Source organism: Desmodus rotundus, chromosome 6 (assembly GCF_022682495.2).
Source record: "Desmodus rotundus isolate HL8 chromosome 6, HLdesRot8A.1, whole genome shotgun sequence".
In the NCBI taxonomy this organism is placed as follows: domain Eukaryota; kingdom Metazoa; phylum Chordata; class Mammalia; order Chiroptera; family Phyllostomidae; genus Desmodus; species Desmodus rotundus.
In genome coordinates this window covers 93,832,920-93,855,165 of record NC_071392.1, presented here as the reverse complement: position 1 = coordinate 93,855,165, position 22,246 = coordinate 93,832,920, and the positions used below count along the sequence as shown (strand labels likewise).

The window sequence follows — 22,246 nt, the reverse complement described above, 5'->3', positions numbered from 1 at the left end:
GAAAGTGTAAAGGAGGGAAAGAGGGAAACATCAGTGTGATTGCCTCTTCTGCGTCCCCTACTGGAGATCCAATTATGTGCCCTTATTGGGAATTGAACTGGAGACCCTCTGCACTTGCCCCACTGAGCCACAGCAGTCAGGGCGTCTTGAATCCAGGGCATCTTAATGCGAAAGCAAATAGGAATGTGGATTCTCATTCCCTTCTCTGCTCCAAAGTGTCACTGCCATGTCCAGAAGTGCTACCTGCACCCACACCTAAGGCCCGTGCCCCAGCGCCTCCATCTCTTGCTGCCTGTGGATTCACACGTACCCGTTCCCAACGTCCTGGGTTTACAGCAGGAGACCCCCTCTCTGGGAGCATCGCTCTCCTTTGGGGTCAGAGAGCCAAGCTCGGCCCAGATGTAACAGCAGGGATGGGTGGTGACCTCCCATGGATGGAAAGAACCTGTGTGTGACAGTACCAGAGTGAGCTGGTACTGAGAGTGGAGAGACGTGGGCCCCACACTCAAGGGCCTTGCACTTCCGTGTTTTGGGTAGGACTCAGTGTTTCCCTAGATAAACTGGTGTGTGTGTGGGGGGAGCTTTGGGAGACGGTGGGGAGTGGTGGAGACAGGGCACTGCTGGGCTGGCTTTGAAGGGCACCCTGCTTTCCCGGAGCCTCAGGTGGAACAGCACTGTCCGCCTAACCTGGTCAGAGGTTCAGGACCTGACTGTACCTGCTGCTATCCACATCTGACAGGTGTCCTTCCTGTGACTTTCTCTGAACAGATTGGCTTGTGTCTTTGTAGTAATGTGCTTTTTATATAGAATGCATCTTGCTCATTTTACTCTCCAGAGGTATTACAAGCATTTGTTACCATGTAGACTTTCTGTCTGTCCTCTATTACTGTACCCTTTGGGTGTCCTTGTGCAGTAGGCCCATTTCCCTTTTCACTGTTCGAATAACACCATCAAGAGCAGCCTAGTGCATATGCCTTTTTCTGTATCCAGGGAATGGGTTTCTAGGAAAAAATGGGTTTCTGGCAGAACTGCATTGGAACTGCCAGGTCAGGGAGGGAGGAACTCAGTGAGGCCTGGTTCATTCATTCTTGCTGCTCCCAACCCAGTGAAATCTGAAACTGGTACCAGGTCCGTTTTGTTTTCTCCTTTCTCCTATGATTCTGACCCCAAACCTCTCATCTTCTTGAATCAAGAGACATAGCTATCAACCTGCCTTTTCTTGCTGCCTGCTTGACGTTGCACGAGGTAATGACTGCCAGGAGACGTCCTGAGCTCTGCCCCTTACAGGCCCTGAGCCTGGGACAGACCAGACCGTTCAAGGGAACAGCGTGATGGCAAAGATGTGGAAGAAGCGGGCAGAGGTAGATGGGGCAGAGCTTGTTGGCAGGCCATAAACTGTGGGACTGCTACACTCACAGGGACTCTAGGTAGCGAAGGGTGGCGAGCAGGTCTCCCCTCCCTCGGGTTCGTGAGATGAGCAGGGGCCCCACCGGGGCAGAGAGGGACGTGAGTGGAAGCTGCTCTCCTGCCTTCCCGCGTCATCGTGTGTGGGAGGTCCTGGGAGGTCGGCTGGACCCTGGCAGGGGCACTTGGGTGGCTGATGAGGAAGGAAGGAAGTTCCGGCGGTGAGCAAACGTCAGTCCCACTGCTGCTGGGGAGCGTGGTCGGCCTCCAGCTCATCTCCGACCCTTTTTGTCTCCTGTTCTTTGACGAGAACAGTTACGTTTTTTCCATCTTAGGTAAAGTGCTCAGCAAACTCAGCTCAGGAGAAGTCCCCGCACCTCTCCCAGAGGGCTCGCCGCAGCGCGGGCCCACCGGAGAACAACCGAGGTAAGGCCTGGAGGCCCGCGCTTCCGGCTCTGCCCACAGCCACGCAGACCCGCCCACTGGCTGTCACTTGGGACCCCCGCCCCGAGTGGGCGGTGCCTCTTCCCAGCACTCTGGGCGCACGCGCAGTTTGCCCCACCCACAGCTACAAACCAGCAGGGCCCACGTCCTTCCGGGGCCGCGCTCGTGCCAGTGCCGGTGCGTGCGTGAGCGTGCACGAGCTTGCGTGCCCCTGCCGCTTCTGCCGGTTCTGCTCCCGCGCCCTCTGCCGCTGCCCCCGCTACCGCGGCCGCCACTTCTCCCGGGGGGGTCTCCGAGGCGCTGCCCCGGCTGAGGAGCGCGTCAGCCGGCTGCCCTCCAGCGTAGCGCAGCGGAGTCGCAGAGCCGGCGGGCGGGCAGGCGGGCGCGCGGACAGGTGAGCTCTGAGCTCGCGGAGGGCCCAGTGGGCCTCCCGTCAGGCTGGGGCGGGGCGAGGGGGTGGCAGTATGTGCTGGACGCCTCGGGGCGAGGGATCCGCGCGGTGTGCGAGGGTCTCGTGGCGAGGGGGTCCTCGGGGTGCGGGAGGCCTCGGGACTGGGGGGGGCGGTGCGCCGCAGCCGGAAATGGCGACGACCCTCCCTCGGGGCCGGGAAGCGGGGTGGGCGGGGGCGGAGCTTTGCTGTGGCCGGCAGCGGCGGCTGCGGGCCGTGGACGCCGCTGCTGGGAGAGGCCCCTGTGGCGAGGCAACCCCCTGGCGGGCGGAAAGGTGCGCCTACCGCACATCCCCGGCCCCACGCATGCCTCTGTTGGGTTGGCCCTCCAGGGTGCGGCGGGCGGGCCCCCGCACACGGGTGGAGCCGCACCCGGGGGTCTCGGGCTTCCTCGTCCATCCCGGTCCTGCCAGGTTGAGGCGGGCACGCGGCCTCCCCCACCCCCCACTGTTCCCGTGACCGACGGGAGGGTCTTCCTTCCTGAGTGGTAGTGTCTGTTTCGATTCTAACTTGTGTGTTAGGTTTGGATTAAGGACTCCCTGTTTCATTGCCTAAGAGAGGGTTTCTCAGAATTCGCTCAATTGTTTTATATAGAGAAAGGAAGCAAAAGCATGGTTTTATTTCTATCTTTGGGTTTAGGTTTGATCGGGGACTTGTTAACCAGCTGGTCATAGCCTAAGCGGTGCCGGGTCTGAATTAGCAGACACCTCCGTCGTCACTTAGTTGCGTGTTTAAAAACTGTCTCGAAAACAACATTAAATAAAAAATTGCCCCATCTGTTGTGGCTGCGTTGAGGTTTTATGTTCATTTACTTGCTTCTTCTCTCTTGTTAGAGGTTTCGGTGAGTTTTGGAACTGAGTGATGTGTCCCATGGGAGGTGAAAGGAAGAGCCAGGATTTCTGGGCTTCCAGAAACTTCTTGACCCAGCGCGTGTGGTTCTCCTCCCACCTGGGTCAGGGCTCTGGGCGGCTGGTGGCCATGCCAAGGACTGTAGGGCAGCTCCGACCTGCTGGGCCAATCTGCTTGGGCGATGCAGATGGCTCTGTCCCCCCTCGGTCACTGTAGATGGCATGGTGACTGGTGCTGGACTCTGAGGGAGAGGTGTGTTACAGGTCCCCTTGTCCTGAGCATGGGGGCTGTGTGGAGAGCAGCCTCTCGGGCATGTGGAGGAGACTGAGCCTTGCTGAGGGACCCTGTGGGGGAGCCTGTGTGGCCTCTGGGTGGGAACCCTTGGAGAGGATGCCCATCAGGCTGCCCCACCCCTCCCTCCATGAGCTGTCAGCCCCCAGCAGCCCCATTGGCCTCCTTGCTGGTCTCAGAGCAGGGTCCTGTACCCTGGGCGCAAGTCTGCCCAGCACACTCAGCTTCCCGAGGCCAGGGCCTCCCTGGCTCCCTGGCTCCCCACAAGGCTACAGTTCTTGCAGCAACTGTGCAGTGTCTGTCACACTTAATGCCTCACTGTGCGCTGGGTCCCCAGGGAGACCATGTGGTGCAGACAGTGGTTGCTGGTGGCGGTGCATACCCAGGAAATACTCACTGAATGAATGAAAGTGTGAGCCTGGGGACTGACAGCTGTGTGGCCGACACGATGGCCTTGTCGCTGGGCAGTCTTCGTGGGTGTGGACCGAGCCGGGGGTCCTGGGCTATGAGGGAGTTCGATGGCAAAACCCTGCCCTTTGGGCCAGCAACGAGGCAGGTTAGGGAGGTGCTGGGGACTGCTCTGGGCACCTTGTTGCAACTTCTATAATTCTTTCAAAATTAATAGATTTTAAAGTCAGATCTGCCTTTGATAATGTGTTTAGAAATTTTGTCTTTGGTTACCAACCCCCCCCCCAAAAAAAACCCCAAAACCCACAGCTAGTCTTCATACTCTGTGACATCTGTGGGTCAAACGGGGTGAGCAGGGTGGCAGTTAGAGGAGCTTTGTGGATTGAGCTGATCCTGATACGCTGCTGAGGTGCTGAGACAACTGGCCTGTGTCCAGGCCGAGGGGCTCTGGAGGCGGGGCCCCCCACACACACACACTGACTCTCAGGGGCTGGGTGGTGTTTCTGAGGCCACTCTGTTAGTGTGCGGGGGTGGAGGGGCTGCGTGTCTCAGCCAGTGCTGCCCTTGAGTCCTCCTCACGTGCAGAGAGCAGGGTCGCGGTGCTCGGGCGGGCGTGCCCTGCACCCTGGCGCCTTGCACACTCTCAGACCGGGCTCCTTCCTGTTCTGCGCCCTGCAGAGTCCCACCGCCAGCCACTCATGGCACGCCTCTAGAGCCCAGGCGTGCGAGGCTCGCACTGTCCCAGGCGCGGGAGTTCACTGCGTGGACGGACACAAGTGCAGTGAGGCTGGGAGTCATGATGTAGGAGAATTTATCTAAAGTGGGAGTTTGCTGTCGAAGTCAGGCCAAGACGAGCAGGACTCCCACAGATGCAGTGGCCTTGGGGTTCCCGGACTCTCCCTACAGTGGTCTGCGCAGGTGTGGGGCAGCTCGGGACAGGTGGCTGCTGGGCCAGCAGCCTCAGGGGCTAGGGGAACAGTCTGTCTGTGGAGCCCCGGCCCTTTGCAGGCCCCTGTGTTCTCATGACCCTGTAGCACTTTCAGACACCGCCCCTGCGCCCTCCCCCACCCTGTCAGTAGCGCTGCCACCAGCACCAAGGCTGGAGACCGGCGCGGCCTCCGTGGGGATCAGCACCTTCGACAGGAGCCCAGACGTGAGCAGAATCAGATGAGAATGGACACCTGCCCTGCCTGCTGTTGGGGTGGGGGAAGTGCGGGAGGTGGTGGGAGGGAAGACTCCTTGCCAGTTGCTTCCTGAAAACAAGGAACCAAGATGCTGAAAAGCCCTGACAGTGGTGTCTGACCACCTGCCCTGGCCCCAGGCCGCTGGGGCACTGACCTCCCTGGGGGGATTAGCTGCTCCGCCACTCAGAGGATTCCAGGATTAGATTACCCAGCCTTCCGTTCAGATTCTGTCTGTCCTTACTCTTCGGACTCATTTCATTTGCCTGAGTTCTGCCTTAGTTCTTGGTACCGGCACAGAATAGACTCAGGTCTTCAGCAAATGAAATTGTTTTAAATTCTAAGAGTTTTGCAAACATATTGGGAGTTAGCACTGAAATTGCAGAACCTGTGCCTCACTCTGGAGAGGGAAGTGCCGGGCGACCTGGGTGTGGCGGTTCCCTGGTTCCCCGTGAGGGCACCCGTGTGCGTGCACAGCTCACCTCCTTCCAAAGTGGCCGAGCGTGTGTCTGCAGAAATGGCTGTTAAGACTTGGTTCTGTCTGTTACCCCATGCTGTTTTTAAGTAACTTGGTCCCTGGTGAGTGGTAGGGATGCTTCCTTGGATGTGTGTGCATGAACGTTGTTCGTCATCGAGGGCTATTTGTAATTTCGTGGTCCTTTCAACTTCCCTGCACTGCTGGTGTGTCCCCAGCAGCCATGGTGGCTTCCAGGATGAAATGTGCGGTCACTGGTGTCTCCCCTGCTGTGTCCCAGACACTCGGAGCCAGCTGGTTATAAAGTTGAAGTTCTGGGAGTCAGAGGATCGGAATGTGGACAATCAGCTGTGCCCCGCCCTGGCTCCCTCCAGAGGGAGGGTCCCTTTCTTGGAGCCTCTCCTGGCCCGTGGCAGGGAAAGGTATCATTGGGATACCAGTGGAACCAAAAACTCCTGTCTTACACTGACCCTGGCATGGATTCAAGGACCGAGTGCCGAGTGCAGGGGCTGGGGCCCGAGACCTCGGGCTCTGCAGATGCCCCGTCAGCAGGGGTTGGCAGCTGCCCGCTCTGCGGAGGGCCACCGCCCGGCTCGCACCCCTGCTTCGTTGTGGAGGGTGGGCAGCATAGCAAATGCTGGTTTTCAGATAGGCCGGCCGCCCTGTGTGATGTTCCTGTACTGGACCGGAGTGTCTGAGATGACTGGTGACAGACTCTGGGTCAGAGAGCACAGACCGGGTCACTCTGCTGGGTGTTGCCGACCGAGCTCCTGTGCTGTCGGCGAGTCTCTCCCACCTCACCCACAGGGGCTGCCGCCCGCCCGTAGCACTTTGATGCCCGTCCAGCTGCAGGGCCTGGTGCTAAGAGCTGCGGTTTCTTCCGGTTGCAGTAAACGTTGCTTCGTCAACTGAGAATTCAGTTACATGTTGCTAAAAGAAAGAGTGATGAAACCTCAACTGAAATAACAATTTAGCTATAAATAAAATTAAACGTTTAGTTTAAGTGGGCTTTCTTAAACTCACCAAATCAGTCAACATCTCCTTTGTCTTTAATCCTAAGGACATTTTTCACTGCTTTTGGAGAGCGGAGGGCCCACCTGCTTCTTCCCTGCCCTTTGGCCCTCCACTCACTTGGTCGTTGTGGACTTTAAATGAAGGCTCTGTGGTCCTGGGACATGGGTTGGGTCCAGGCTGCTCGAGGCCCAGCAGCAGCTTTCTCCCTAGAGGGCTTTGCTGGTGGCCGCTGTGGGTCATGTGCCACTGTTTCCTGACTTGTCACCTCGTGGGTCACCTTTGTCCTGTCCCCGCATAACTGCCGCCCTCTGCCGTCCTCAGGTGCTCGCCATGGCCTCTGTGTGACGTGACGTGACTTGGCCCTTCCTCCCCTTCTCCTCCTCTGAGTCTCGTTCGACCTTTACCTTCACACCGTTGAGGCAGAGACATTGAGATCGTATTTTGTGACCATAACCTTGAACTTGCTTACTGTGAGTGTATTGCTGAACCTTACTTTCACTTGCGGAAACTGTTTATTATAGCCCCAGGGGCCCGGCTCCCAGTACTTTTTCTTCCTCCTGCCGGCCCAGCCACATGCCTGGATGGCCCCCAGTGGCCGGGAGGCTGCAGCGGCAGCACCCCCAGAGGCTGTGCAGACCCGCGGGGTGGCCCTGCCCCTGCTGACCGGCTCCCCCAGACCGAGGGCTGTAAAGCCTGGGCACGGGGCCGAGTCCCTGTGCCGAGGAGCGGTGGCTCCTGGGGCCCAGCTCTCCATGGCTTTGAGAACCCCCTGGTCCTCAGTGTGGATGCCTGTGTTGGCAGGCGTGTTAGCAGCGCTGATGACGTGCACGGGAATGCCAGAGGGCTGGTGGGCTTTGTAGAAGTTTGAGACCACCTCAGGGGATTCCAGAGGTTTCGAATGAAGGTGCTAAGGATGGAACACAGTACCTTTGACCCCAGAGCAAGGTGGGGGTGGGGATGCCGGCCCTATGCATAGGAGAAGCCTTCCTACTGCAGTCAGCTGGCTGCGTACGAGGGCTCCCCGCTACGGGGTCAGCCGGGGCAGCGTGGGCTTGAACTGCGTGGGTCTGTTGAGGCCCGCGTACACGTGGGCCCCAAGCAGTTCAAATTGAGCTGTTCATGGTCAGTGGTCAGCGTCCGAAGTGAGCTGGAGGTGCGTGGGGCCCGTGGGACCAGGGCGCTGGGCTGTCTCATGTCCACCTTCATTCCAGATGGAGTGGTCTGCCTGTGATTACAAGCCTTTAGAAGGCAGTGTGGGAAGATTTCCTTTCGACCTTGAGACTGAGAACTTACCGAACAAAAATGAAGAAAATGGGTGAGGTCATGATGTCACGAGGACACTGTGCACTCCTCGCAAAGATGCTGAGGAGCTGTGAGGGTGCTGCTGGCACGCGATCCCAGAAAGGCTGTGTGGCTGGTTTTGTTTTTCACCGTGACACAAGTGTCAGCTCACACTCATCGGGTGGCACTCTTGTGAGTGGGGAGAACTGTGGACTAAGGTCTTTGAGGCTTTTGAAGCCAGTAAAGGGATTGGTGTCCTGGACAGATGGACAGCCTCTCAGTGGCCGCCAGGTGCCACCCACAGGGCGCCCCGAGCACCTGTCCTCAGGAGCCTGTCCGGGGTGCTGGTCCCAGTGGCCAGGTGCCATTCTGGTCCTATAAGGGCGGGTCCGGGGTCCGGAACAGGCAGAACCGCAGCGGGTAGCTGCAGGGGCCCTGGAGTTCCCCAGGCGGCTACGCGCCCCACGGCTGCTCCTGCCGAGCCGCCTGCCAGGAAGGACCAGGTTTCAGTCCTTTAGTTCTGGAGTCACTGGCTGATGCCGCTCTGTGGACTGCAGTGGACACAGCCGACTGGGAAGGTGGGTCCCGGGGACGCCATCAGGTGCCAGCCCATGCGAGTCGTCTCTGCACTCTGCGTGCTTCAGCGAGTGCTCGGGAGAGGGCTCCCAGACCCCCCTGCCAGAAACTGGTCTGGACCGCAGAGTCAGGACCGGCTTCGCCCTCCGCAGCATCTCGGCGGTCTCTGGGCTGCATGGGGATGGCTGGGGCCTGTGTCCTGTGTCGTCTCCCATCGTGTCGCTGCTCCGATTTGTGACTTTTGACAAGGTCACGCGTGGTGTTTCTCAGAGAGGTGGTGACCCATGTCCCCAGCCCGTTTCCATGTGAATGGCATTTCCCTTCCTCCTGGACCAGTGCTGGGGTCTCGGGGTCTCTAAGGAACCCTACCATGTCCAAGGTGGCCACCCCACACTGCGCTCCCCCAGCGGTACAAGTTCTAGACATAGCTCCCCCCACCAGCTCGCGATGTTGCCACTCATTTTTCAAAGCTCTTCTTGCAGGTGTGTGCTGGTGTCTCGTGGCAGTTTTAACGTGAGCTTCCCGAAGGAGGAGAGACCTGAGGGCCTCCTCCTGCCTCTGTTTGCTCTGTGGGAGCGGTGTGCCTCCGCACTGCCACTGGAGCCAACTGGGCCTCGGGCCTCGGGGCCTGGCCCTGCCCTCTGGAAACTCGCTCCTCGGCAACTGCCCCAGACGGTCAGAGCAGGTGGCAGCAGCGTCCCCTTCTGCAGGAGAGGGAAGCATAGCTGGTGGTCACTGGCCACTCAGAGGGGAGGGGATGCGGTGCTGGCCAGCAGTGCACAGGAGTGTCACAGCAGGCCGAGCTGCATGGGGAGCAGCGCGCAGGAGGGTGCGCAGTGTCAGGCCGTTTTCTCAGCCTCAGCAAGTAAGACCGAACAGTGTCCGGGGAGGAGTGTGAGCGGCAGCTGTGTAAGGCAAGGGCACTCAGCGGCGGTCCAGACTCGGAGGCCGCGGGAAGCGTCAGGGTTTCGGGGATGCTCCTGGTTGTAACTTGGAGGGTGGGATCATGGAGGCTGTTGTCGCTGGGCGTCACGACAGATGCGGCATGTACTCCTTTCCTTGCGTGAGCTTTACATAATCAGATACGGGGAACAAAAGTGGGCCTCCTTTGGAGATATTTCCAACCCTGCACTTCCCGGGTTGGCACATGGTCTTTTCCCAGTAGCAGGTCGGATTCGGTGCAGCGCGTTCCCTGAAGACACGGGTGTGGGAGTGCGTCCCTTCCCCGGCCCCCCTCCCGTCTCGGGAGCACAGGCTCAGCCTGCAGGACGGGGTGGTGTTTTCTGCTTGCGTCGTTCACTGCAAGACCCCCAGTTCTGAGGGCAGGGTGGCAGACGCTTCACGAATGTTTGTTGGACAAACAAGTGGTCCAGGCAGATGCTCAAGGATGCGCTGCAGAAGACAGCAGGCTCTGCGGGGCTGCCCAGGGGTCTGGGTAGGAGGGGCCAGGGGGTGAGGGAGCCTCTGCTCGGGAGGGGATCTGGTCTGTCAGGCCTGGTGGATGGTGGAGGCAGTGCTTGGAGCCGGTGGCAGTGTGCTGTCTGGGCGGCACCCAAGTGCGGGGTGCTAGGAGCAGAGCTGAGCCTCAGCCCCCCTGGCAGCACCATGGGAGGTCGCACGGAGGGCCAGTGGAGTGTTCCCGAGAGCCTGCCACTCCCCAGACGCCTGTGTGGGTCCAGCTGGCAGCAGCCGCCCCAGGACACAGACGTGAGATCCCTAAAGCAGAGCCAGCCTGAGGACTGGCCAGGCCCTCCTGGGCCGAGGACTGGGAGCGAGCCATGCGGTGCGGCCAGGTCTTCACCTGGTCTTGGAAGTGTCCTTGAAACCTACTTAAGCTGGGTGAGGTCAGACAGGACGGTGGGTGCTTCTTCAGACAGCCCAAGGAAGATAATCACAAAGAGGTCGGAAAGGGTGGATTCAGCTGAGGACCAGTCACCAACTCAGCAAAGTGGGGATGTTACTGGACCTCGAGGCTGCGGGCACAGGACACTTGGGTTTCCCCCAAGGACTTGCGTGGCCCTCGGCTCTGCGCCTGTGGAGCCAGGTGCTGGGGAGAAGGAGGGCAACGGGGCACAGTCAGCAGGTTTGACATGGATGTTACTCTTCTTTTTAAGACTGACATTTTTAGAGAGAGGGGAAGGGAGGGAGAGGGAGAGAAACACCAATGTGTGGTTGCCTCTCCTGCACCCCCTACTGGGACCTGGCCCACAACACAGGCATGTGCCCTGACTGGGAATCAACCCGTGACCATTTGGTTCACAGGCTGGCTCTCAGTCCACTGGCCAGGGCTGTAGGATAATGTTTTCAGATGAACTTTTTCTCCTGTATTGGGAAAATGTTTATTTTTTCTAATCACGAAGGTATATCTGTTCATTATAGAACATTGGGAAACTAAAGCATGAAGTTTTCAAGGGTTGATTTTAATGATTAAAAAACCTCCCCAAACTTCCTGCCCTCCACCTGGCCTCCCCTTTGCCAGCATCCCCTGGACATGGAAGGAGGAAGGATCCTTGCATTTGTGGGTTAAAGTCTGGTTGCAAGACCGTTCGGCTGAACAGGAAACTCAGATGCCTGGCGGTGGCTGCTCTCTGGCCGGAACACCCGCTTGTGCAGCGCGTGCGAGGGCAGTGTGGGGTGCAGACGCCATGGCTCCGTGCCTGGGCGGCATCTGCTGCCTTCTGACTCCAACTGTGCCACACTGGCGGGACCCTGTCGTGGCAGCTACTTCCTGCCTCAGAGCCGGGCAGCACTCCAGGCTGCGTTGCTGCAGACAGCACTGCAGCCGGTGGGCCTGGGGGCTCTGGTTCTGGGCCTGGACGGCTGTGCTTCCCAGGAGTTCCTGGTGTCTGAGTGGCTTGGGGCTTGGCAGGAGGCCCCGCCCCCGACTCCATAGGGCTGGTCACACGGGAGTGCGGTTGTGCGTGGGAAAGTCAGTCACATGCCATTGGTCCCCCTGGGGCCGCTGCCTTGGCTCTTGAGCTTGTGTTGGTGTCCTCTCGCTTTGGGGTGACTTTCTCTTCAGTTGGCTGAGTTCTTTGCTTTTCAATTCCTGCTGGACAGATTTCCTGAGACAGCGAAGCCGCCTTTCTCAGGTGTCCCCGAAGCTTCACCCAGAAAGCCGCTCCCGCAGAGGCCGAGGGGTGCTGTTTGCTGCCCCAGGAGCGGGGGGCAGCGTGGCTCCTCCCAGTTTGGACAGCGAGGCACTGTGTTACTTGTGCTTCCGCTGGGCTGCAGTGGCCTGGTGGCCGAGGAGCCTTTAACTGGCCCAGCAATTCGCTGTTAGTTGTAATTAATTTTATTCATTTATTTTTAGAGAGAGGGGAAGGGGGGTAGAAAGAGGGAGAGAAACATCAGTGTGTGGTTGTCTCTCACTTGCCCCCTACTGGGGATCCGGCCCACAACCCAGGCATGTGCCCTGCCTGAGAATCGAACTGGCAACCCCTTGGTTCACAGGCCGGCGCTCAGTCTACTGAGCCCCACCAGCCAGGGCTGTTAATTGTAGTTTTAATTGAGATCGTTACAGACGTGTGTCGTAGGAAATAGCACAGGCACCATGCCTGGTTTCCACCGGAGGTAACGTCCTAGGCAACTGCTGTAACATCACAGCCGGGTGCTGCAGTCGTCACAGCCTGCCAGCCTGCCTCCCGATGGCCTCCTGGCTCTTCTTCGACCCGTGTGCGGGCATGTTACTCCTCTAGGTTCTCACCTGTGTGGTTTGCAGCTCCGCCTTCAGGGACAAGATCCTGAACGCACGCAGCACTGCAGGGACCCGCTGCGGCCAGTTGCCGCCACTTGGTGTGGCCCGGAGGCCTGTGTGCTGTGTGCGCTCACGGCGGCAGTGAGCGGCCCCTTTGGGTGCAGCACTCGGGACTGGTTCCCGGGGCCCGTTTGCTGTGAGCACCCCTGCACAGGTTTCAGTGTGACCGCACCCTCTCTTCTCTTGGGTACCTCCCCTGGGCTGGGGTGCCTGGTCCTGGGTGGGCGTGTGCCCATCCTCCCAAGCTTCCCTGAGCCCTTGGCCATCCCCTCTCCCTCTATCCAGGCCAGGCCGCATGCCCGTGCTGGAGGTCCCTGTGCACCCCTTGAGTCGGCTGTGGACTGGTGGGCAGCAGTAGCTTGAGCCCCGATTCTGAGCATGTCCCAGTGTGGGGACAAACCTCTTGAGTTTGTCCACTCGCTCAGTGACGGGCATCTGCACTGTTCCCAGAGGCTGGCTGTCACGGACCTCGGTGACACGGACACACTCGGTCTTCCAGCACAAGTGTGTGCTCCTGTTGGTGAGCACTGCGCCTTGCATTGGGTGTGCGGGGCCGTGTGGTGAGGGCGGGCTGCCTTCAGGCACCTCAAGACGGTGGCAGTGGTGAGCACTCGTGGGCGTCACACCCTTGCCAGTACTAGGCGCGGCCCAGCTCCCTGACACGAGTCGTCCTAGCAGATGTGTCCCAGGTCTCGTTCCTAATGGCCAGTGGTGTGCCGCATCTTTTCACAGACTGTGTCCATCAGTCTGTGTCTCAACACGTTCTGATCTTTCATGTATTTTTGTAAATCGGGGTTTTGTTGTAATAGCTGAGCTGTGTAAGGTTTTCTGTGCACTGCGGGTGCCAGTTACCTCTCAGGTAGATGTGACGTGAGTACTCCCCCGTCTCCGAGGCTGGCCCTGTGTGCGGGCGTCCAAGTGCACCTCCTCACTGCTCGGCTCTGGTATGGGGCATGTCCTGGACCCAGTGCCCAGAGCCCTCCAGCGAGGCTCTTCTGTTGATGCTGCTGTGGCCGGTCTCGGCCCACTGCCTTCCCGCGCACGTTTCAGAGTCAGTTTGTCAATTTCTAGCAGAGGGTTAAGATTATATTGAGTCTATAGGTTCATTTGGAGAGTCGATATCTGAACAATATGAGCCTTCTAAACCATGAATCTTGGTAAATCTCTCTTACTCTTTTTTAGAAAAAGGTTTTGTGCCTTGGCTGGTGTAGCTCTGGGTTGAATGAGCGCCTGTAAACCATAGGGTCATCGGTTCGATTCCCAGTCAGGGCACAGGCCTGGGTTGCGGGCCAGGTCCCCAGTAGTGAGCGCGTGAGAGGCAACCACACATTGATGTTTCTGAAGGGAAGACGAGAGGGAGAGAAACATCACTGTGTGGTCACCTCTCATGTGCCCACTACTGGGGACCTGGCCCGCAACCCGGGCCTGTGCCCTGACTGGGAATCGAACCGGCGACCCTCTGGTTCACAGGCCAGTGCTCAGTCTACTGAGCCCCACCAGCCAGGGCTCTTACTCTTTTAGATCTTCTTTTGTTTCTCTTGGCAGTGTGTGGGTTTCAGTGTAGAGGTCTTGGAGGTCTTTTGTTGCATAATTTTATGGCTCTGGATGCTGCTGCAAATGGAATTCAGAAATTCATGTAGGTAGCTGTCCCCCCTTACTTGCAGGGGACACAATCCCAGACCCCCAGTGAATGCTGCAGCCACAGGTGGCACTGACCCCGATAGATGCTGTGTTTCTTCTACAGGCTCACATCCGCGGCAGAGTCTGCCACAGCGAGCAGGCACAGTAGAAGACTGACCACGGAGACTGGGACCAGAGCAGAGTGTGTGGCCGGCCACCCACAGCAGCGAAGGCTGTGGGAATGGCTTCGGGTCATTGTCAAGTAGAACGAGAGTGACTTGAACACGAGCTCAGTGACACGTGACGGCTGACCTAGTCCCCAGGACACTGATGGGCGGGGAGCACAGACAGTGAGGATGAGGATGCACTGGACACAGGGACACTCAGGCCCTGGGTGGGACGGGACTGGACGGTGCGAGATCTCGCCGTGTGGCTTGGAGGGTGCACAGCTCCCAGCCCAAGAGCTGTCTGATCTGGGATTCCTCAGGAAAACAGTTCTCCCGAACCTTCCCTAATGGGAACCAGGGAACAGACAGCTGCGACAAGGGTTGGGCCGCCGCCGTGAGGGCGTTCGCCCTGCTGTGAGGTCCAGGTTGGGAGTTCTGCACAGTGCACTTCCATCCTGTGACCTCGCTAAGTTCGCTTATTTGTCTTCCGTTTTTGGTCGATTCCTTAGGATTTTCCACGTAAACAACCGAGCCGTCTGCAAAGCCTTGCAGTGGCTCTGCGTCTGGGGTGTCTTTGTCAGCCTGGGGTGTCAGGGCCATATGGGCCTCCTGGAACGGGTCTGTCAGGGTTGGTGTCGCCCCTCCCTTGACGGTCGAGTGGGGCCACCGTCTGGGCCTGGAGCTTCCGCAGGGTGAGGCTCTCTGATCCGGGTTGGACTCCGGGTTCAAGGCTGGAGGCTGCTTGCGTTTTCTGCTTCGTCCTGGGTGAGCGTCAGTGCCCTGTACTCCCCACGGTCTCTGTCTGTTCCATCTAGTTTCCTGGCTCCAGGCGTCCGTGACCCTCTGCTGTCGCTTGTTGTCTGGCCCCGTCTGCCTCACGCGGATGCCGTGCCTTCGGCAGCCCGGCCGCCTGTTTGTGGGCGCTGCGATTCTCTGCGTCCACTTCCTCTCCCGTGCGTCGAGTCCTGCTCCTTACTATTTTTGCCTTCCATTTCTGTGGGGTTTGCCCTGCTCTTTTCTAGCATGATGAAGTGACACCTTAGATCTTGATTAATATGTCGTATTTTGTTATTTTTCACATAAAATACTTCCTAACTTCCCTTGTGATTTCTTTTTTGAGCTACACGTCCCTTAGAAGTGTGTTGGTTGGGGCCCTGGCCAGGGGTCTCGGTTGGAGCCTCGTCCCTGTGCGCCAAGGCTGCAGTCGACCCCCAGACAGGGCACACAGCAATCAGCTGATGGGTGGCATCCGTGAGCGGAGCGACAGCTGGGCGCCTCTCTCTCACCCTTTCTCAAGTCATACTTTTTTTTAAAAGTGTGCTGTTTAGTACTTGAGGTTTTCCTAGATGTCTTGAGTTTGGTTTCTAATTGGATTCTTTGAAGATCAGGGAATACATTGTATGTGATTTTAAGCCTCTTGAATTTATTGAAAGTTAGGGTTAGGCGGTGCATCTTGGTGGTCTTTAAAGCGCACGTTTCTTGTGGATGTCAGCATCATGCGCGTGTCGGGTCACAGGAGGTGTGTGGCGGTCTTCCTTGTGTGTGTCTTTGTTGTCCTGTCAGTTTCTGAGGAAGGCTGTAGTGTTAAGATTTCGTGGCCGTGGAGTTGGCTCTTTCTCCCCGCAATTCTTCATTCACAAGTTCTGAGAGTCAGTTTTGAAGGTGTGTCTCTTGCAGACAGCGTAGAGTTGGGTCTTTCGTTTTTATTCATCTGACCATCTCTTCATTTTTCTTTCAGCTTTTCAGCTATACCTCTCGGCACTTTCTACTTCGCGGCCGCTCTGGGGTTACAGCCAGTCACCTGATTGGTACAGTGCACGTGGGGCAGCGGCACCGCAGCGTGGGTTCCATAGCGCTCTGCACGCACGGGTGGGAGCCGCCCGCACTGTGGTGCTGCGGTTGAGGAGAGCCGCGTATCTTCTGTCTGTGTCGTGCTGAGTCTCCTTTGCCTTCTCCTCGTAGACTTGTCGACCATGGCTGACCAGCGCCAGCGCGCACTGTCTACCTCCGGGGAATCGCTGTACCATGTGCTCGGGCTGGACAAGAACGCAACCTCAGACGACATTAAAAAGTCCTATCGGTATGAGACCGCCCTGCCGGGCCAGAGCCTCCTGTGTTTTTGCGTCTTCCTGGCCGATCAGGGGTTAGCATCGCTGTGTGTGGTGTGGTCCCTCCGAGCTCAGAGTCGTTGCCCCGTGTGTTTACAGGCTGTCTGCCTGAGGTAGACGGTGCTGCGGGAAGTGCGGGGAAGCTGGTCCGACCCGCTCAGCAGGGGTGCCCACCACTGACCGCCTGCCCGCCTGCCCCCTTGCCCCCTCGCCCTGCGGCAGCCTCCCGCATGCAGTTTGCCGCTCGGCCACTAGAGGTCAGAGCAGGGTGGGCCACAGAGGCTTCTCTGGGCCCTGACGGGGGAGGAGGAGATCTAGCAGACGTGGGTGGGCATGACACAGGAGGCGGCACATGGGCTCGTTCGCAGGAAGCTGGCCTTGAAGTACCACCCCGACAAGAACCCCGACAACCCTGAGGCCGCAGACAAGTTCAAGGAGATCAACAACGCGCACGCCATCCTCACTGACGCCACCAAGCGGAACATCTACGACAAGTACGGCTCTCTGGGGCTCTACGTGGCGGAGCAGTTCGGGGAGGAGAACGTGAACACCTACTTCGTGCTGTCCAGTTGGTGGGCCAAGGTGAGGGGCGTGGGGCTGCTGGGGCGGGTCCTCGTGAGACGCACGTGCGGTGCTGGCAGGCCGTGCCTCCACTCTTCCCCTCTCGAGTGAGTGTGCGCAGAGTCGCCTGCCTGTCCCTAGTCGCCCTGTGCTCCCGGCGTGAGGATGCCACCGTCCTGGGCCGTGTGCACTTTGGCCTTTGGGAAGACTCGTGGGAAATCTCACTTGTATTTTTAACGCCCTCCTGCGTTTATTCAGAGCCCCTGTGGCAGGGAAGGGGGAGGGCACAGCTGCGGCCTTGGGCGCATGGTCCTGCCTTTGTAAATCGTTTCCCCGATGCACCTGGGTGCTCTGTGTCTCCTGGCTCCCTGGGCTGTCCCCTTGCACTGGTCAGGCTGATGCAGAGGAGCTGCAGCGGGCAATGGGACACGGGGGCGTGCGGTGGGGGTACCCAGAGCAGGTCCCCGGCCGGAGCACCCAGCCAGCTGCCCTCACCCCCAGGCCCTGTTCGCTGTCTGCGGGCTCCTCACCTGCTGCTACTGCTGCTGCTGCCTGTGCTGCTGCTTCAATTGCTGCTGTGGGAAGTGCAAGCCCAAGGCGCCCGAGGGCGAGGAGACCGAGTTCTACGTGTCCCCCGAGGACCTGGAGGCGCAGCTGCAGTCCGATGAGCGGGGTGAGTGTGCCCAGGGCCCGGCCTGCATGCGGGGGGCGGCGCCGGAGCAGGCCCTCAACTGCGCCAACCTGTCTTGTCAAACAGGCGGGCACTGACACGGTGCCGGGATGTGTGTGTGGCGGCCGGGCCCGCTGGGGACGTGGACTCGGAGGTAAAAGCAGACGCAGGGGCTGTCCCCGCCCGCCCGTGCGGTAGCCGTAGTGCCGGGGGCCAAGCGGGCGGGCAGATGAGGAAGTCGTGTTGGGGGGGAGGTCGGCAGACAGCCTCCCCCCTCCGAGCGCTGGTCCTGCCACACCTGACCCGGCAGGGAGGCCTGGTGACGGGGCTGCGCCACCCCAGGGTGTGTGCGTGGAGGCTGCGCCGCCCGCATGCGATGAGCGTGCGTGTGGTTGCTTTTCAGAGGCCACAGACACACCGATTGTCATACAGCCAGCATCCGCCACAGAGACTACCCAGCTCACGGCCGACTCCCACCCCAGCTACCACACCGACGGGTTCAATTAAGTGCGGAGAAGCTGTGATTGGCGGACCAGCCAGCACCGGCCACTTCGATCCCAGAATCATGAACTGTAGTCAAGGAGGTGGGGAGGGGGCCACTCTGGCCGCAGGGAGGGGGCCCCTCCCACCTCTGTGTCTGCCCGCCCGCCTGCCCCTGATAGGGGGAGTTCGTAGCATGCAGTCTTTCCAGCAGCGTCGCTGCGGCCGCTGCCCCCTGCCCCCTCCCCAGCACACGCTTCTGCTCCGTGTCTGTCTGTGTCGTGGACGCGCTACGGGGTGGCCTTGTGGCCCGGGGGGTGGCGCTGCCTGGGGCTGCAGCAGGGAGTTGGCCACGCGGTGTGGTGTCCCCGGTGCTCTGGGTACAGCCGGGACGGGTGCTGCTGCAGGGCTGTGAGTCTGGTCCAGCAGGGCAGCCACAGGCGGGGCCTCTGGGCTGGCCTGTGGGCAAGGAGCTGAAAGTGTCCTCTGGGCGCTGTCATACCCCGTGGTGTCAGTGGCAAGGACAGTGTGTGCAGGTTCTGTCCACCTCGTGGGCGTGGCCTTGGGGTGGGGCTTTTCCCAAGGGCGTGTGTGCTGTGCGGACTGCACGGGGCCTCTGGCCCTGAGACCACCTTCTCTGCCTGTGTGTGGCTCGAGCCCCCCGAGCCATGAGTGTGTCCCTCAGCCCACGAGCAGGGCTGGCGGCCACGTCTGGGCGGTCTCCCCTCTCCCTTCCCTGCATCGCCTTCCGTGCTCCCTTGGGCCCCGTGCCTCTGGCCACCCGTGGACGTGTGAGCACCACCGCAGCCCCACTAGTCGTAGTGGGTCTGGGTCCAGGCTCCGGCGGTGCCTGGCTGCCTATCCCGCTCTCTGCTTCCAGAGCCCCGCTCCCCCTTCCCCCGCTCCCCCTTCCCCCGCTGCTCCCCTGCCAGAGCCACAGATGCCAGGGCCCTGGGGAGGGTCTCACTGGACCAAAGACCTGCTCTGGCCTGGGAGCCCTGAGGCCTCTGTCTGTCAGCCCCCCACTACTGTCTCGGGTGGCACCTCCTGGGAGCTGCTGGAGGTTGGTCTTTGTCTGTGTCCCAGACTCTGCGGGTGGCCCCCTTGCTGTGGGGACAGAGGAGCGTGGCCTGTGCAGGCCTGGTTCTTGCAGAACAAACCTAGTAGCTACTGCTGTGTGCCACGAACTGCCAGGAGAGTGGAAGGCGGGCTCGGGAGGCCGGGTGTGCGGTTCCCCATGTCGGCCAGAACGTGTTCCTGAAGCCGCTGTTCTCTCCCGTGGGCCACACAGCAGACTCGGTGGGCTGGGACGTGGCTGGAAGGCACGGCAGTGTCAGGCTGGAGCTTGTGTTCGGGGGCCTGGCTGCTCCGGCAGAATGCCCAGTGCCACAGCCCACCCCACCCGTGCTCCTGCAGGCCGGGCCAGGGCTGCTCAGCCTGCTTGGGCGGTTTTGCTCGTTGGATGGTCAGGAAGACGCGGTGAGAGGGCAGCACTGCACTGCGGCGCTGGCGCAGAGCTGCTTGCTGACACCAGGCCTCTCTCTCAAGGAAGAGACTCATTGTTGGAAACCCCCCCCCCCCCCCCCCCCGCGAGGGAGGAGGTGAGGATAGGCCGCGTCGTCCTGCGGAGTCCCCTGGAAGTCACTTGGGAATTGAGCTGTTCCTCCTCAGAGTGACCAAGTACCTGGTCGAGATCTTGCGCATCAGGCAGAGAGCCTCCTGTGCAGCGGCCATGCTGTTGCTGGGGGCCAGGCTCCACCCAGTTAGGCTGCCGCACACGTCCCAGTGAGGCCCTGCTAGGAGTCTGCAGGTTGCTGACCTTCCCCTGGAGACAGGAAGCTCCCTGGGGCTAGGGGCACGGGCTCCAGGTGGGCATCTGTGGACTTGGAAGTGGCTGACAGGCCCAGCAAGGGGGTGGGGCGGGCTGCCTGTGCCAGGCGGAGCCTCCTGGGGCAGCGCTGTGTTCGGGTCCCTGTATTTCCCTGTTTCTCGTGGTCTGTTTCCCGGGTGAGCAGAGTGGTTGAGGCTGGAGAGGCCCCCTGTTATGCACCGAGTGGGGGTGACCCTGCGCCCCACCCAAGGGCCACCTGGAGCGGCAGCCATGTGGGGCCAGTGCTGGTGTCTGCTGGCAGCCGGTGTGTGTGGCCCGGGCATGGTGGGGTCTGTTTTGCCAAAGGCGTGGCTGTCCAGACAGACTGCCGGAGCAGGGGGCACCTAAGGGGTCTGGCAGCATAGCCCGTGGCCTGGCAGGCATCTGCTGGCAGCTGCTGGTGGGTAGGCTCTGTTCCGCCCAGTGGTGTGGTCTTGTCTTGTCTCCTTCTTGGCTTTGTTCTCATTTCAAACTGCTTTAGATGTTGCTGCTCGGAGCGGGAGCCTTCCCAGCTGATTGGTTTGCGCAGCCCGCCCTGTGGGGCCCTTGACTGGCAGTGGGGCTTCATCGCCCGGCTCCCGCTTGGGGGTCAGCCCTGCCAGGCTATTCTGGATATTGCAACATGGGTGGTCTGTGCTGGGCATGCTGGGGCCTGCGGGCGGCCCACCAGCAGTCGGGAGACCCTCCGCCTCCCCGGCACCAGGCTCTCAAGAGGGGCGGGTGAGATGAGGGGAGGGGGTTGTCCTTCCCAGGCTCCAGCTTGTCCTTCCAGGGGCCTGGTGGCAGCAGGTGTGAAGACAGTGACTGACCTCATCTCTCTCAGCTCTGAGCTGTGAGCTGTGTGACACAGGGCTGCCCATGTGCTGTTGTTTCGGGTGTGACCTCCTCCTGTGGAATTGGCGAAAGCCACCTTTTTACAGCCCTTCCCAGCGCGGTTGGCATCAACTGTGCCACAGGCATGGGCAGTGGGGGTGTGGCCATGTGTACATATGTGTGTGTGTGTGTGTGTGTGTGTCACGCAGCCCTCGTGATGGCTGCTGTTGAGTGGCAAAGTGGCAGGTACAATAAAGGCGGCTCCAAAGTGGCCTGTTTCTTGGTGTGTCGGGTGGGCGGAGGGCCCCCCAGCCCCTCTGCTGGGGGCCCAGAAGAGACCACTGACACGACCCCGCACCTGGAGTTTGTGGGCGTCGGTGTGGCACCTGGACTGCCAGGGTGGCCGCTGTTGGCCTCCACAGGGCAGGGCGCTTAACCCACAGGTGCGTGTCCTTGCATGACATCTGGGAGGCCGTGGGAGCCCTTTCCTCGTGGAGACTCTGAGCACCGGAGAGATTCTGACCGAGCATTCTGAGCCGTTGGTGTCGGGACCACGGGGTGGTGGGCAGCGCAGGGCCAGGCCGTCCCCCTGGAGGGTGGGGTCATGCTGCACGCCAAGGGGCAGCTCGATGTGTTGCTTTAACAAGTGCGCGGAGGCCCAGCCCCTGCATACGCAATGAGGGCCTGGCTCGGGGCCCAGGGCTGCCCGAGGTGAGCTCCGTCCCCTGCATCTGGGTGTTGCCCGGAAGTGAAGGTGTAACGATTGTAAAATAAATGTTCTCACTGCAGACCGGAGGGTGTCTTTCTTACGAGGCTCTGCAGAGCCCTGCTGGGGTTTGTTTGTGCTGAGGGGCCAGCCGACTTGGGGGCCCCTGCTCAGTCCCCCGGGGGCTCAGAAGTCACTGCCACCTGCCAGGTCCAGGTGTGGATGAACCTCCCTCTCCTCTGTTTTCTGAACACTGAGGCCGGAAGGAAGCGGGCCGGGAGCTATGAGTGCTGGGAGTCTGGGGCCACTGGACTGGGCTCTGTGGCCGTTGGGGACATGTCCGGGCACTGTCCCTGCCCCACATGCTACAGAAACAGCAGCACCTCCTCTGTCCTGAGGCCGTGAGTGATGGTCTACCTGGACAAGTGGCCGCTGGCATCTGGACAGTGAGGAGGCTGGTGGGCAGAGCTCACTGTTGGCTGGTGCTGTGTGTGGGCTGTGGGCGGCCCCATCCTGTTCTCCTTTGTCCTGGCCATTCAGAGGCCTGCCCCGCGGGGTCATCGGTTGAGCGAAGACTCAGGTCCTCCCACCTGGTCATGCAGCGGTCACGGGCCCAAGGGCAGGAGGAAGTGTCCCTGGACTGGGGGTCTGGCCCAGACACCAACCACCTTCGTGCCTGCAGTTCACTCACCCTGAGACAAGCATCCTCCTCTGGCTCTGCCTCCCAGGGGGTGTGCTGGGGCTTCAGGCCCGGCCACATGAGCCCTTCTGCACTGGGTGGGGGAGGCTGCCCTGGCCCAGGAGGCCTGTGGGTTGTGGGCTGGGGCACTGGGTCTTCCTCTGCGCTCTCGGTCTTGGCTCAGGGCCAGGCCGAAGCGTTCTGAAAAACTGGGAGCTGCTGTAAAAATGCCAAGTAATTCAGCAAAACACCTTGAAACAAACCATTCCGACAAAAGAAATAGGAAGTTTGGCCTAGGTTTTCCATTATAGGAAAAGTGACTGAAAACCAGCTCAGACACCCCGCCCCTCCCGGCTGCGGCCACCGGCATTTCGGTGGCTCCCGTCCTCGGTTTTGGGCCCTCCGCGCCAGGCTGTGCGCCCGCAAACCTCATGCACCACCGC

General features: G+C 60.2%; 1 protein-coding gene across 4 annotated transcripts; it reads left to right on the top strand.

The window, feature by feature from the left end:
• Window positions 1-1,809: 1,809 nt before the first annotated feature.
• Window positions 1,810-21,206, top strand: DNAJC5 (DnaJ heat shock protein family (Hsp40) member C5). Of its 4 annotated transcripts, XR_008427099.1 has the most exons (6): window positions 1,811-1,830; window positions 15,879-16,059; window positions 16,393-16,606; window positions 17,087-17,258; window positions 17,343-17,409; window positions 17,659-21,206. XR_008427099.1 is itself a non-coding variant. In XM_053926559.1 (5 exons), the coding sequence occupies exons 2-5, from the start codon at window positions 15,890-15,892 to the stop codon at window positions 17,760-17,762; spliced, it is 660 nt and encodes a 219-aa protein (XP_053782534.1). In that variant the 5' UTR covers window positions 1,810-1,830; window positions 15,879-15,889; the 3' UTR covers window positions 17,763-21,206. The 4 variants fall into 4 exon arrangements, 3 of the variants coding, with proteins under 3 accessions (XP_053782534.1, XP_053782533.1, XP_053782535.1); XM_053926559.1 differs by lacking the exon at window positions 17,343-17,409 and having other exon boundaries at window positions 1,810-1,830; XM_053926558.2 differs by lacking the exons at window positions 1,811-1,830; window positions 17,343-17,409 and adding an exon at window positions 1,997-2,242.
• The last annotated feature ends 1,040 nt before the right edge of the window (window positions 21,207-22,246 follow it).

Coding starts and splice junctions, on each gene's coding strand:
- DNAJC5 (XM_053926559.1), top strand. CDS start 15,890: ATGGCTGACCAGCGCCAGCGCGCACTGTCTACCTCCGGGGAATCGCTG. Junction 16,060..16,392: donor GTCTTCCTGGCCGATCAGGG/GTTAGCATCGCT, acceptor GCTCGTTCGCAG/GAAGCTGGCCTTGAAGTACC. Junction 17,259..17,658: donor GCTGCAGTCCGATGAGCGGG/GTGAGTGTGCCC, acceptor GTTGCTTTTCAG/AGGCCACAGACACACCGATT.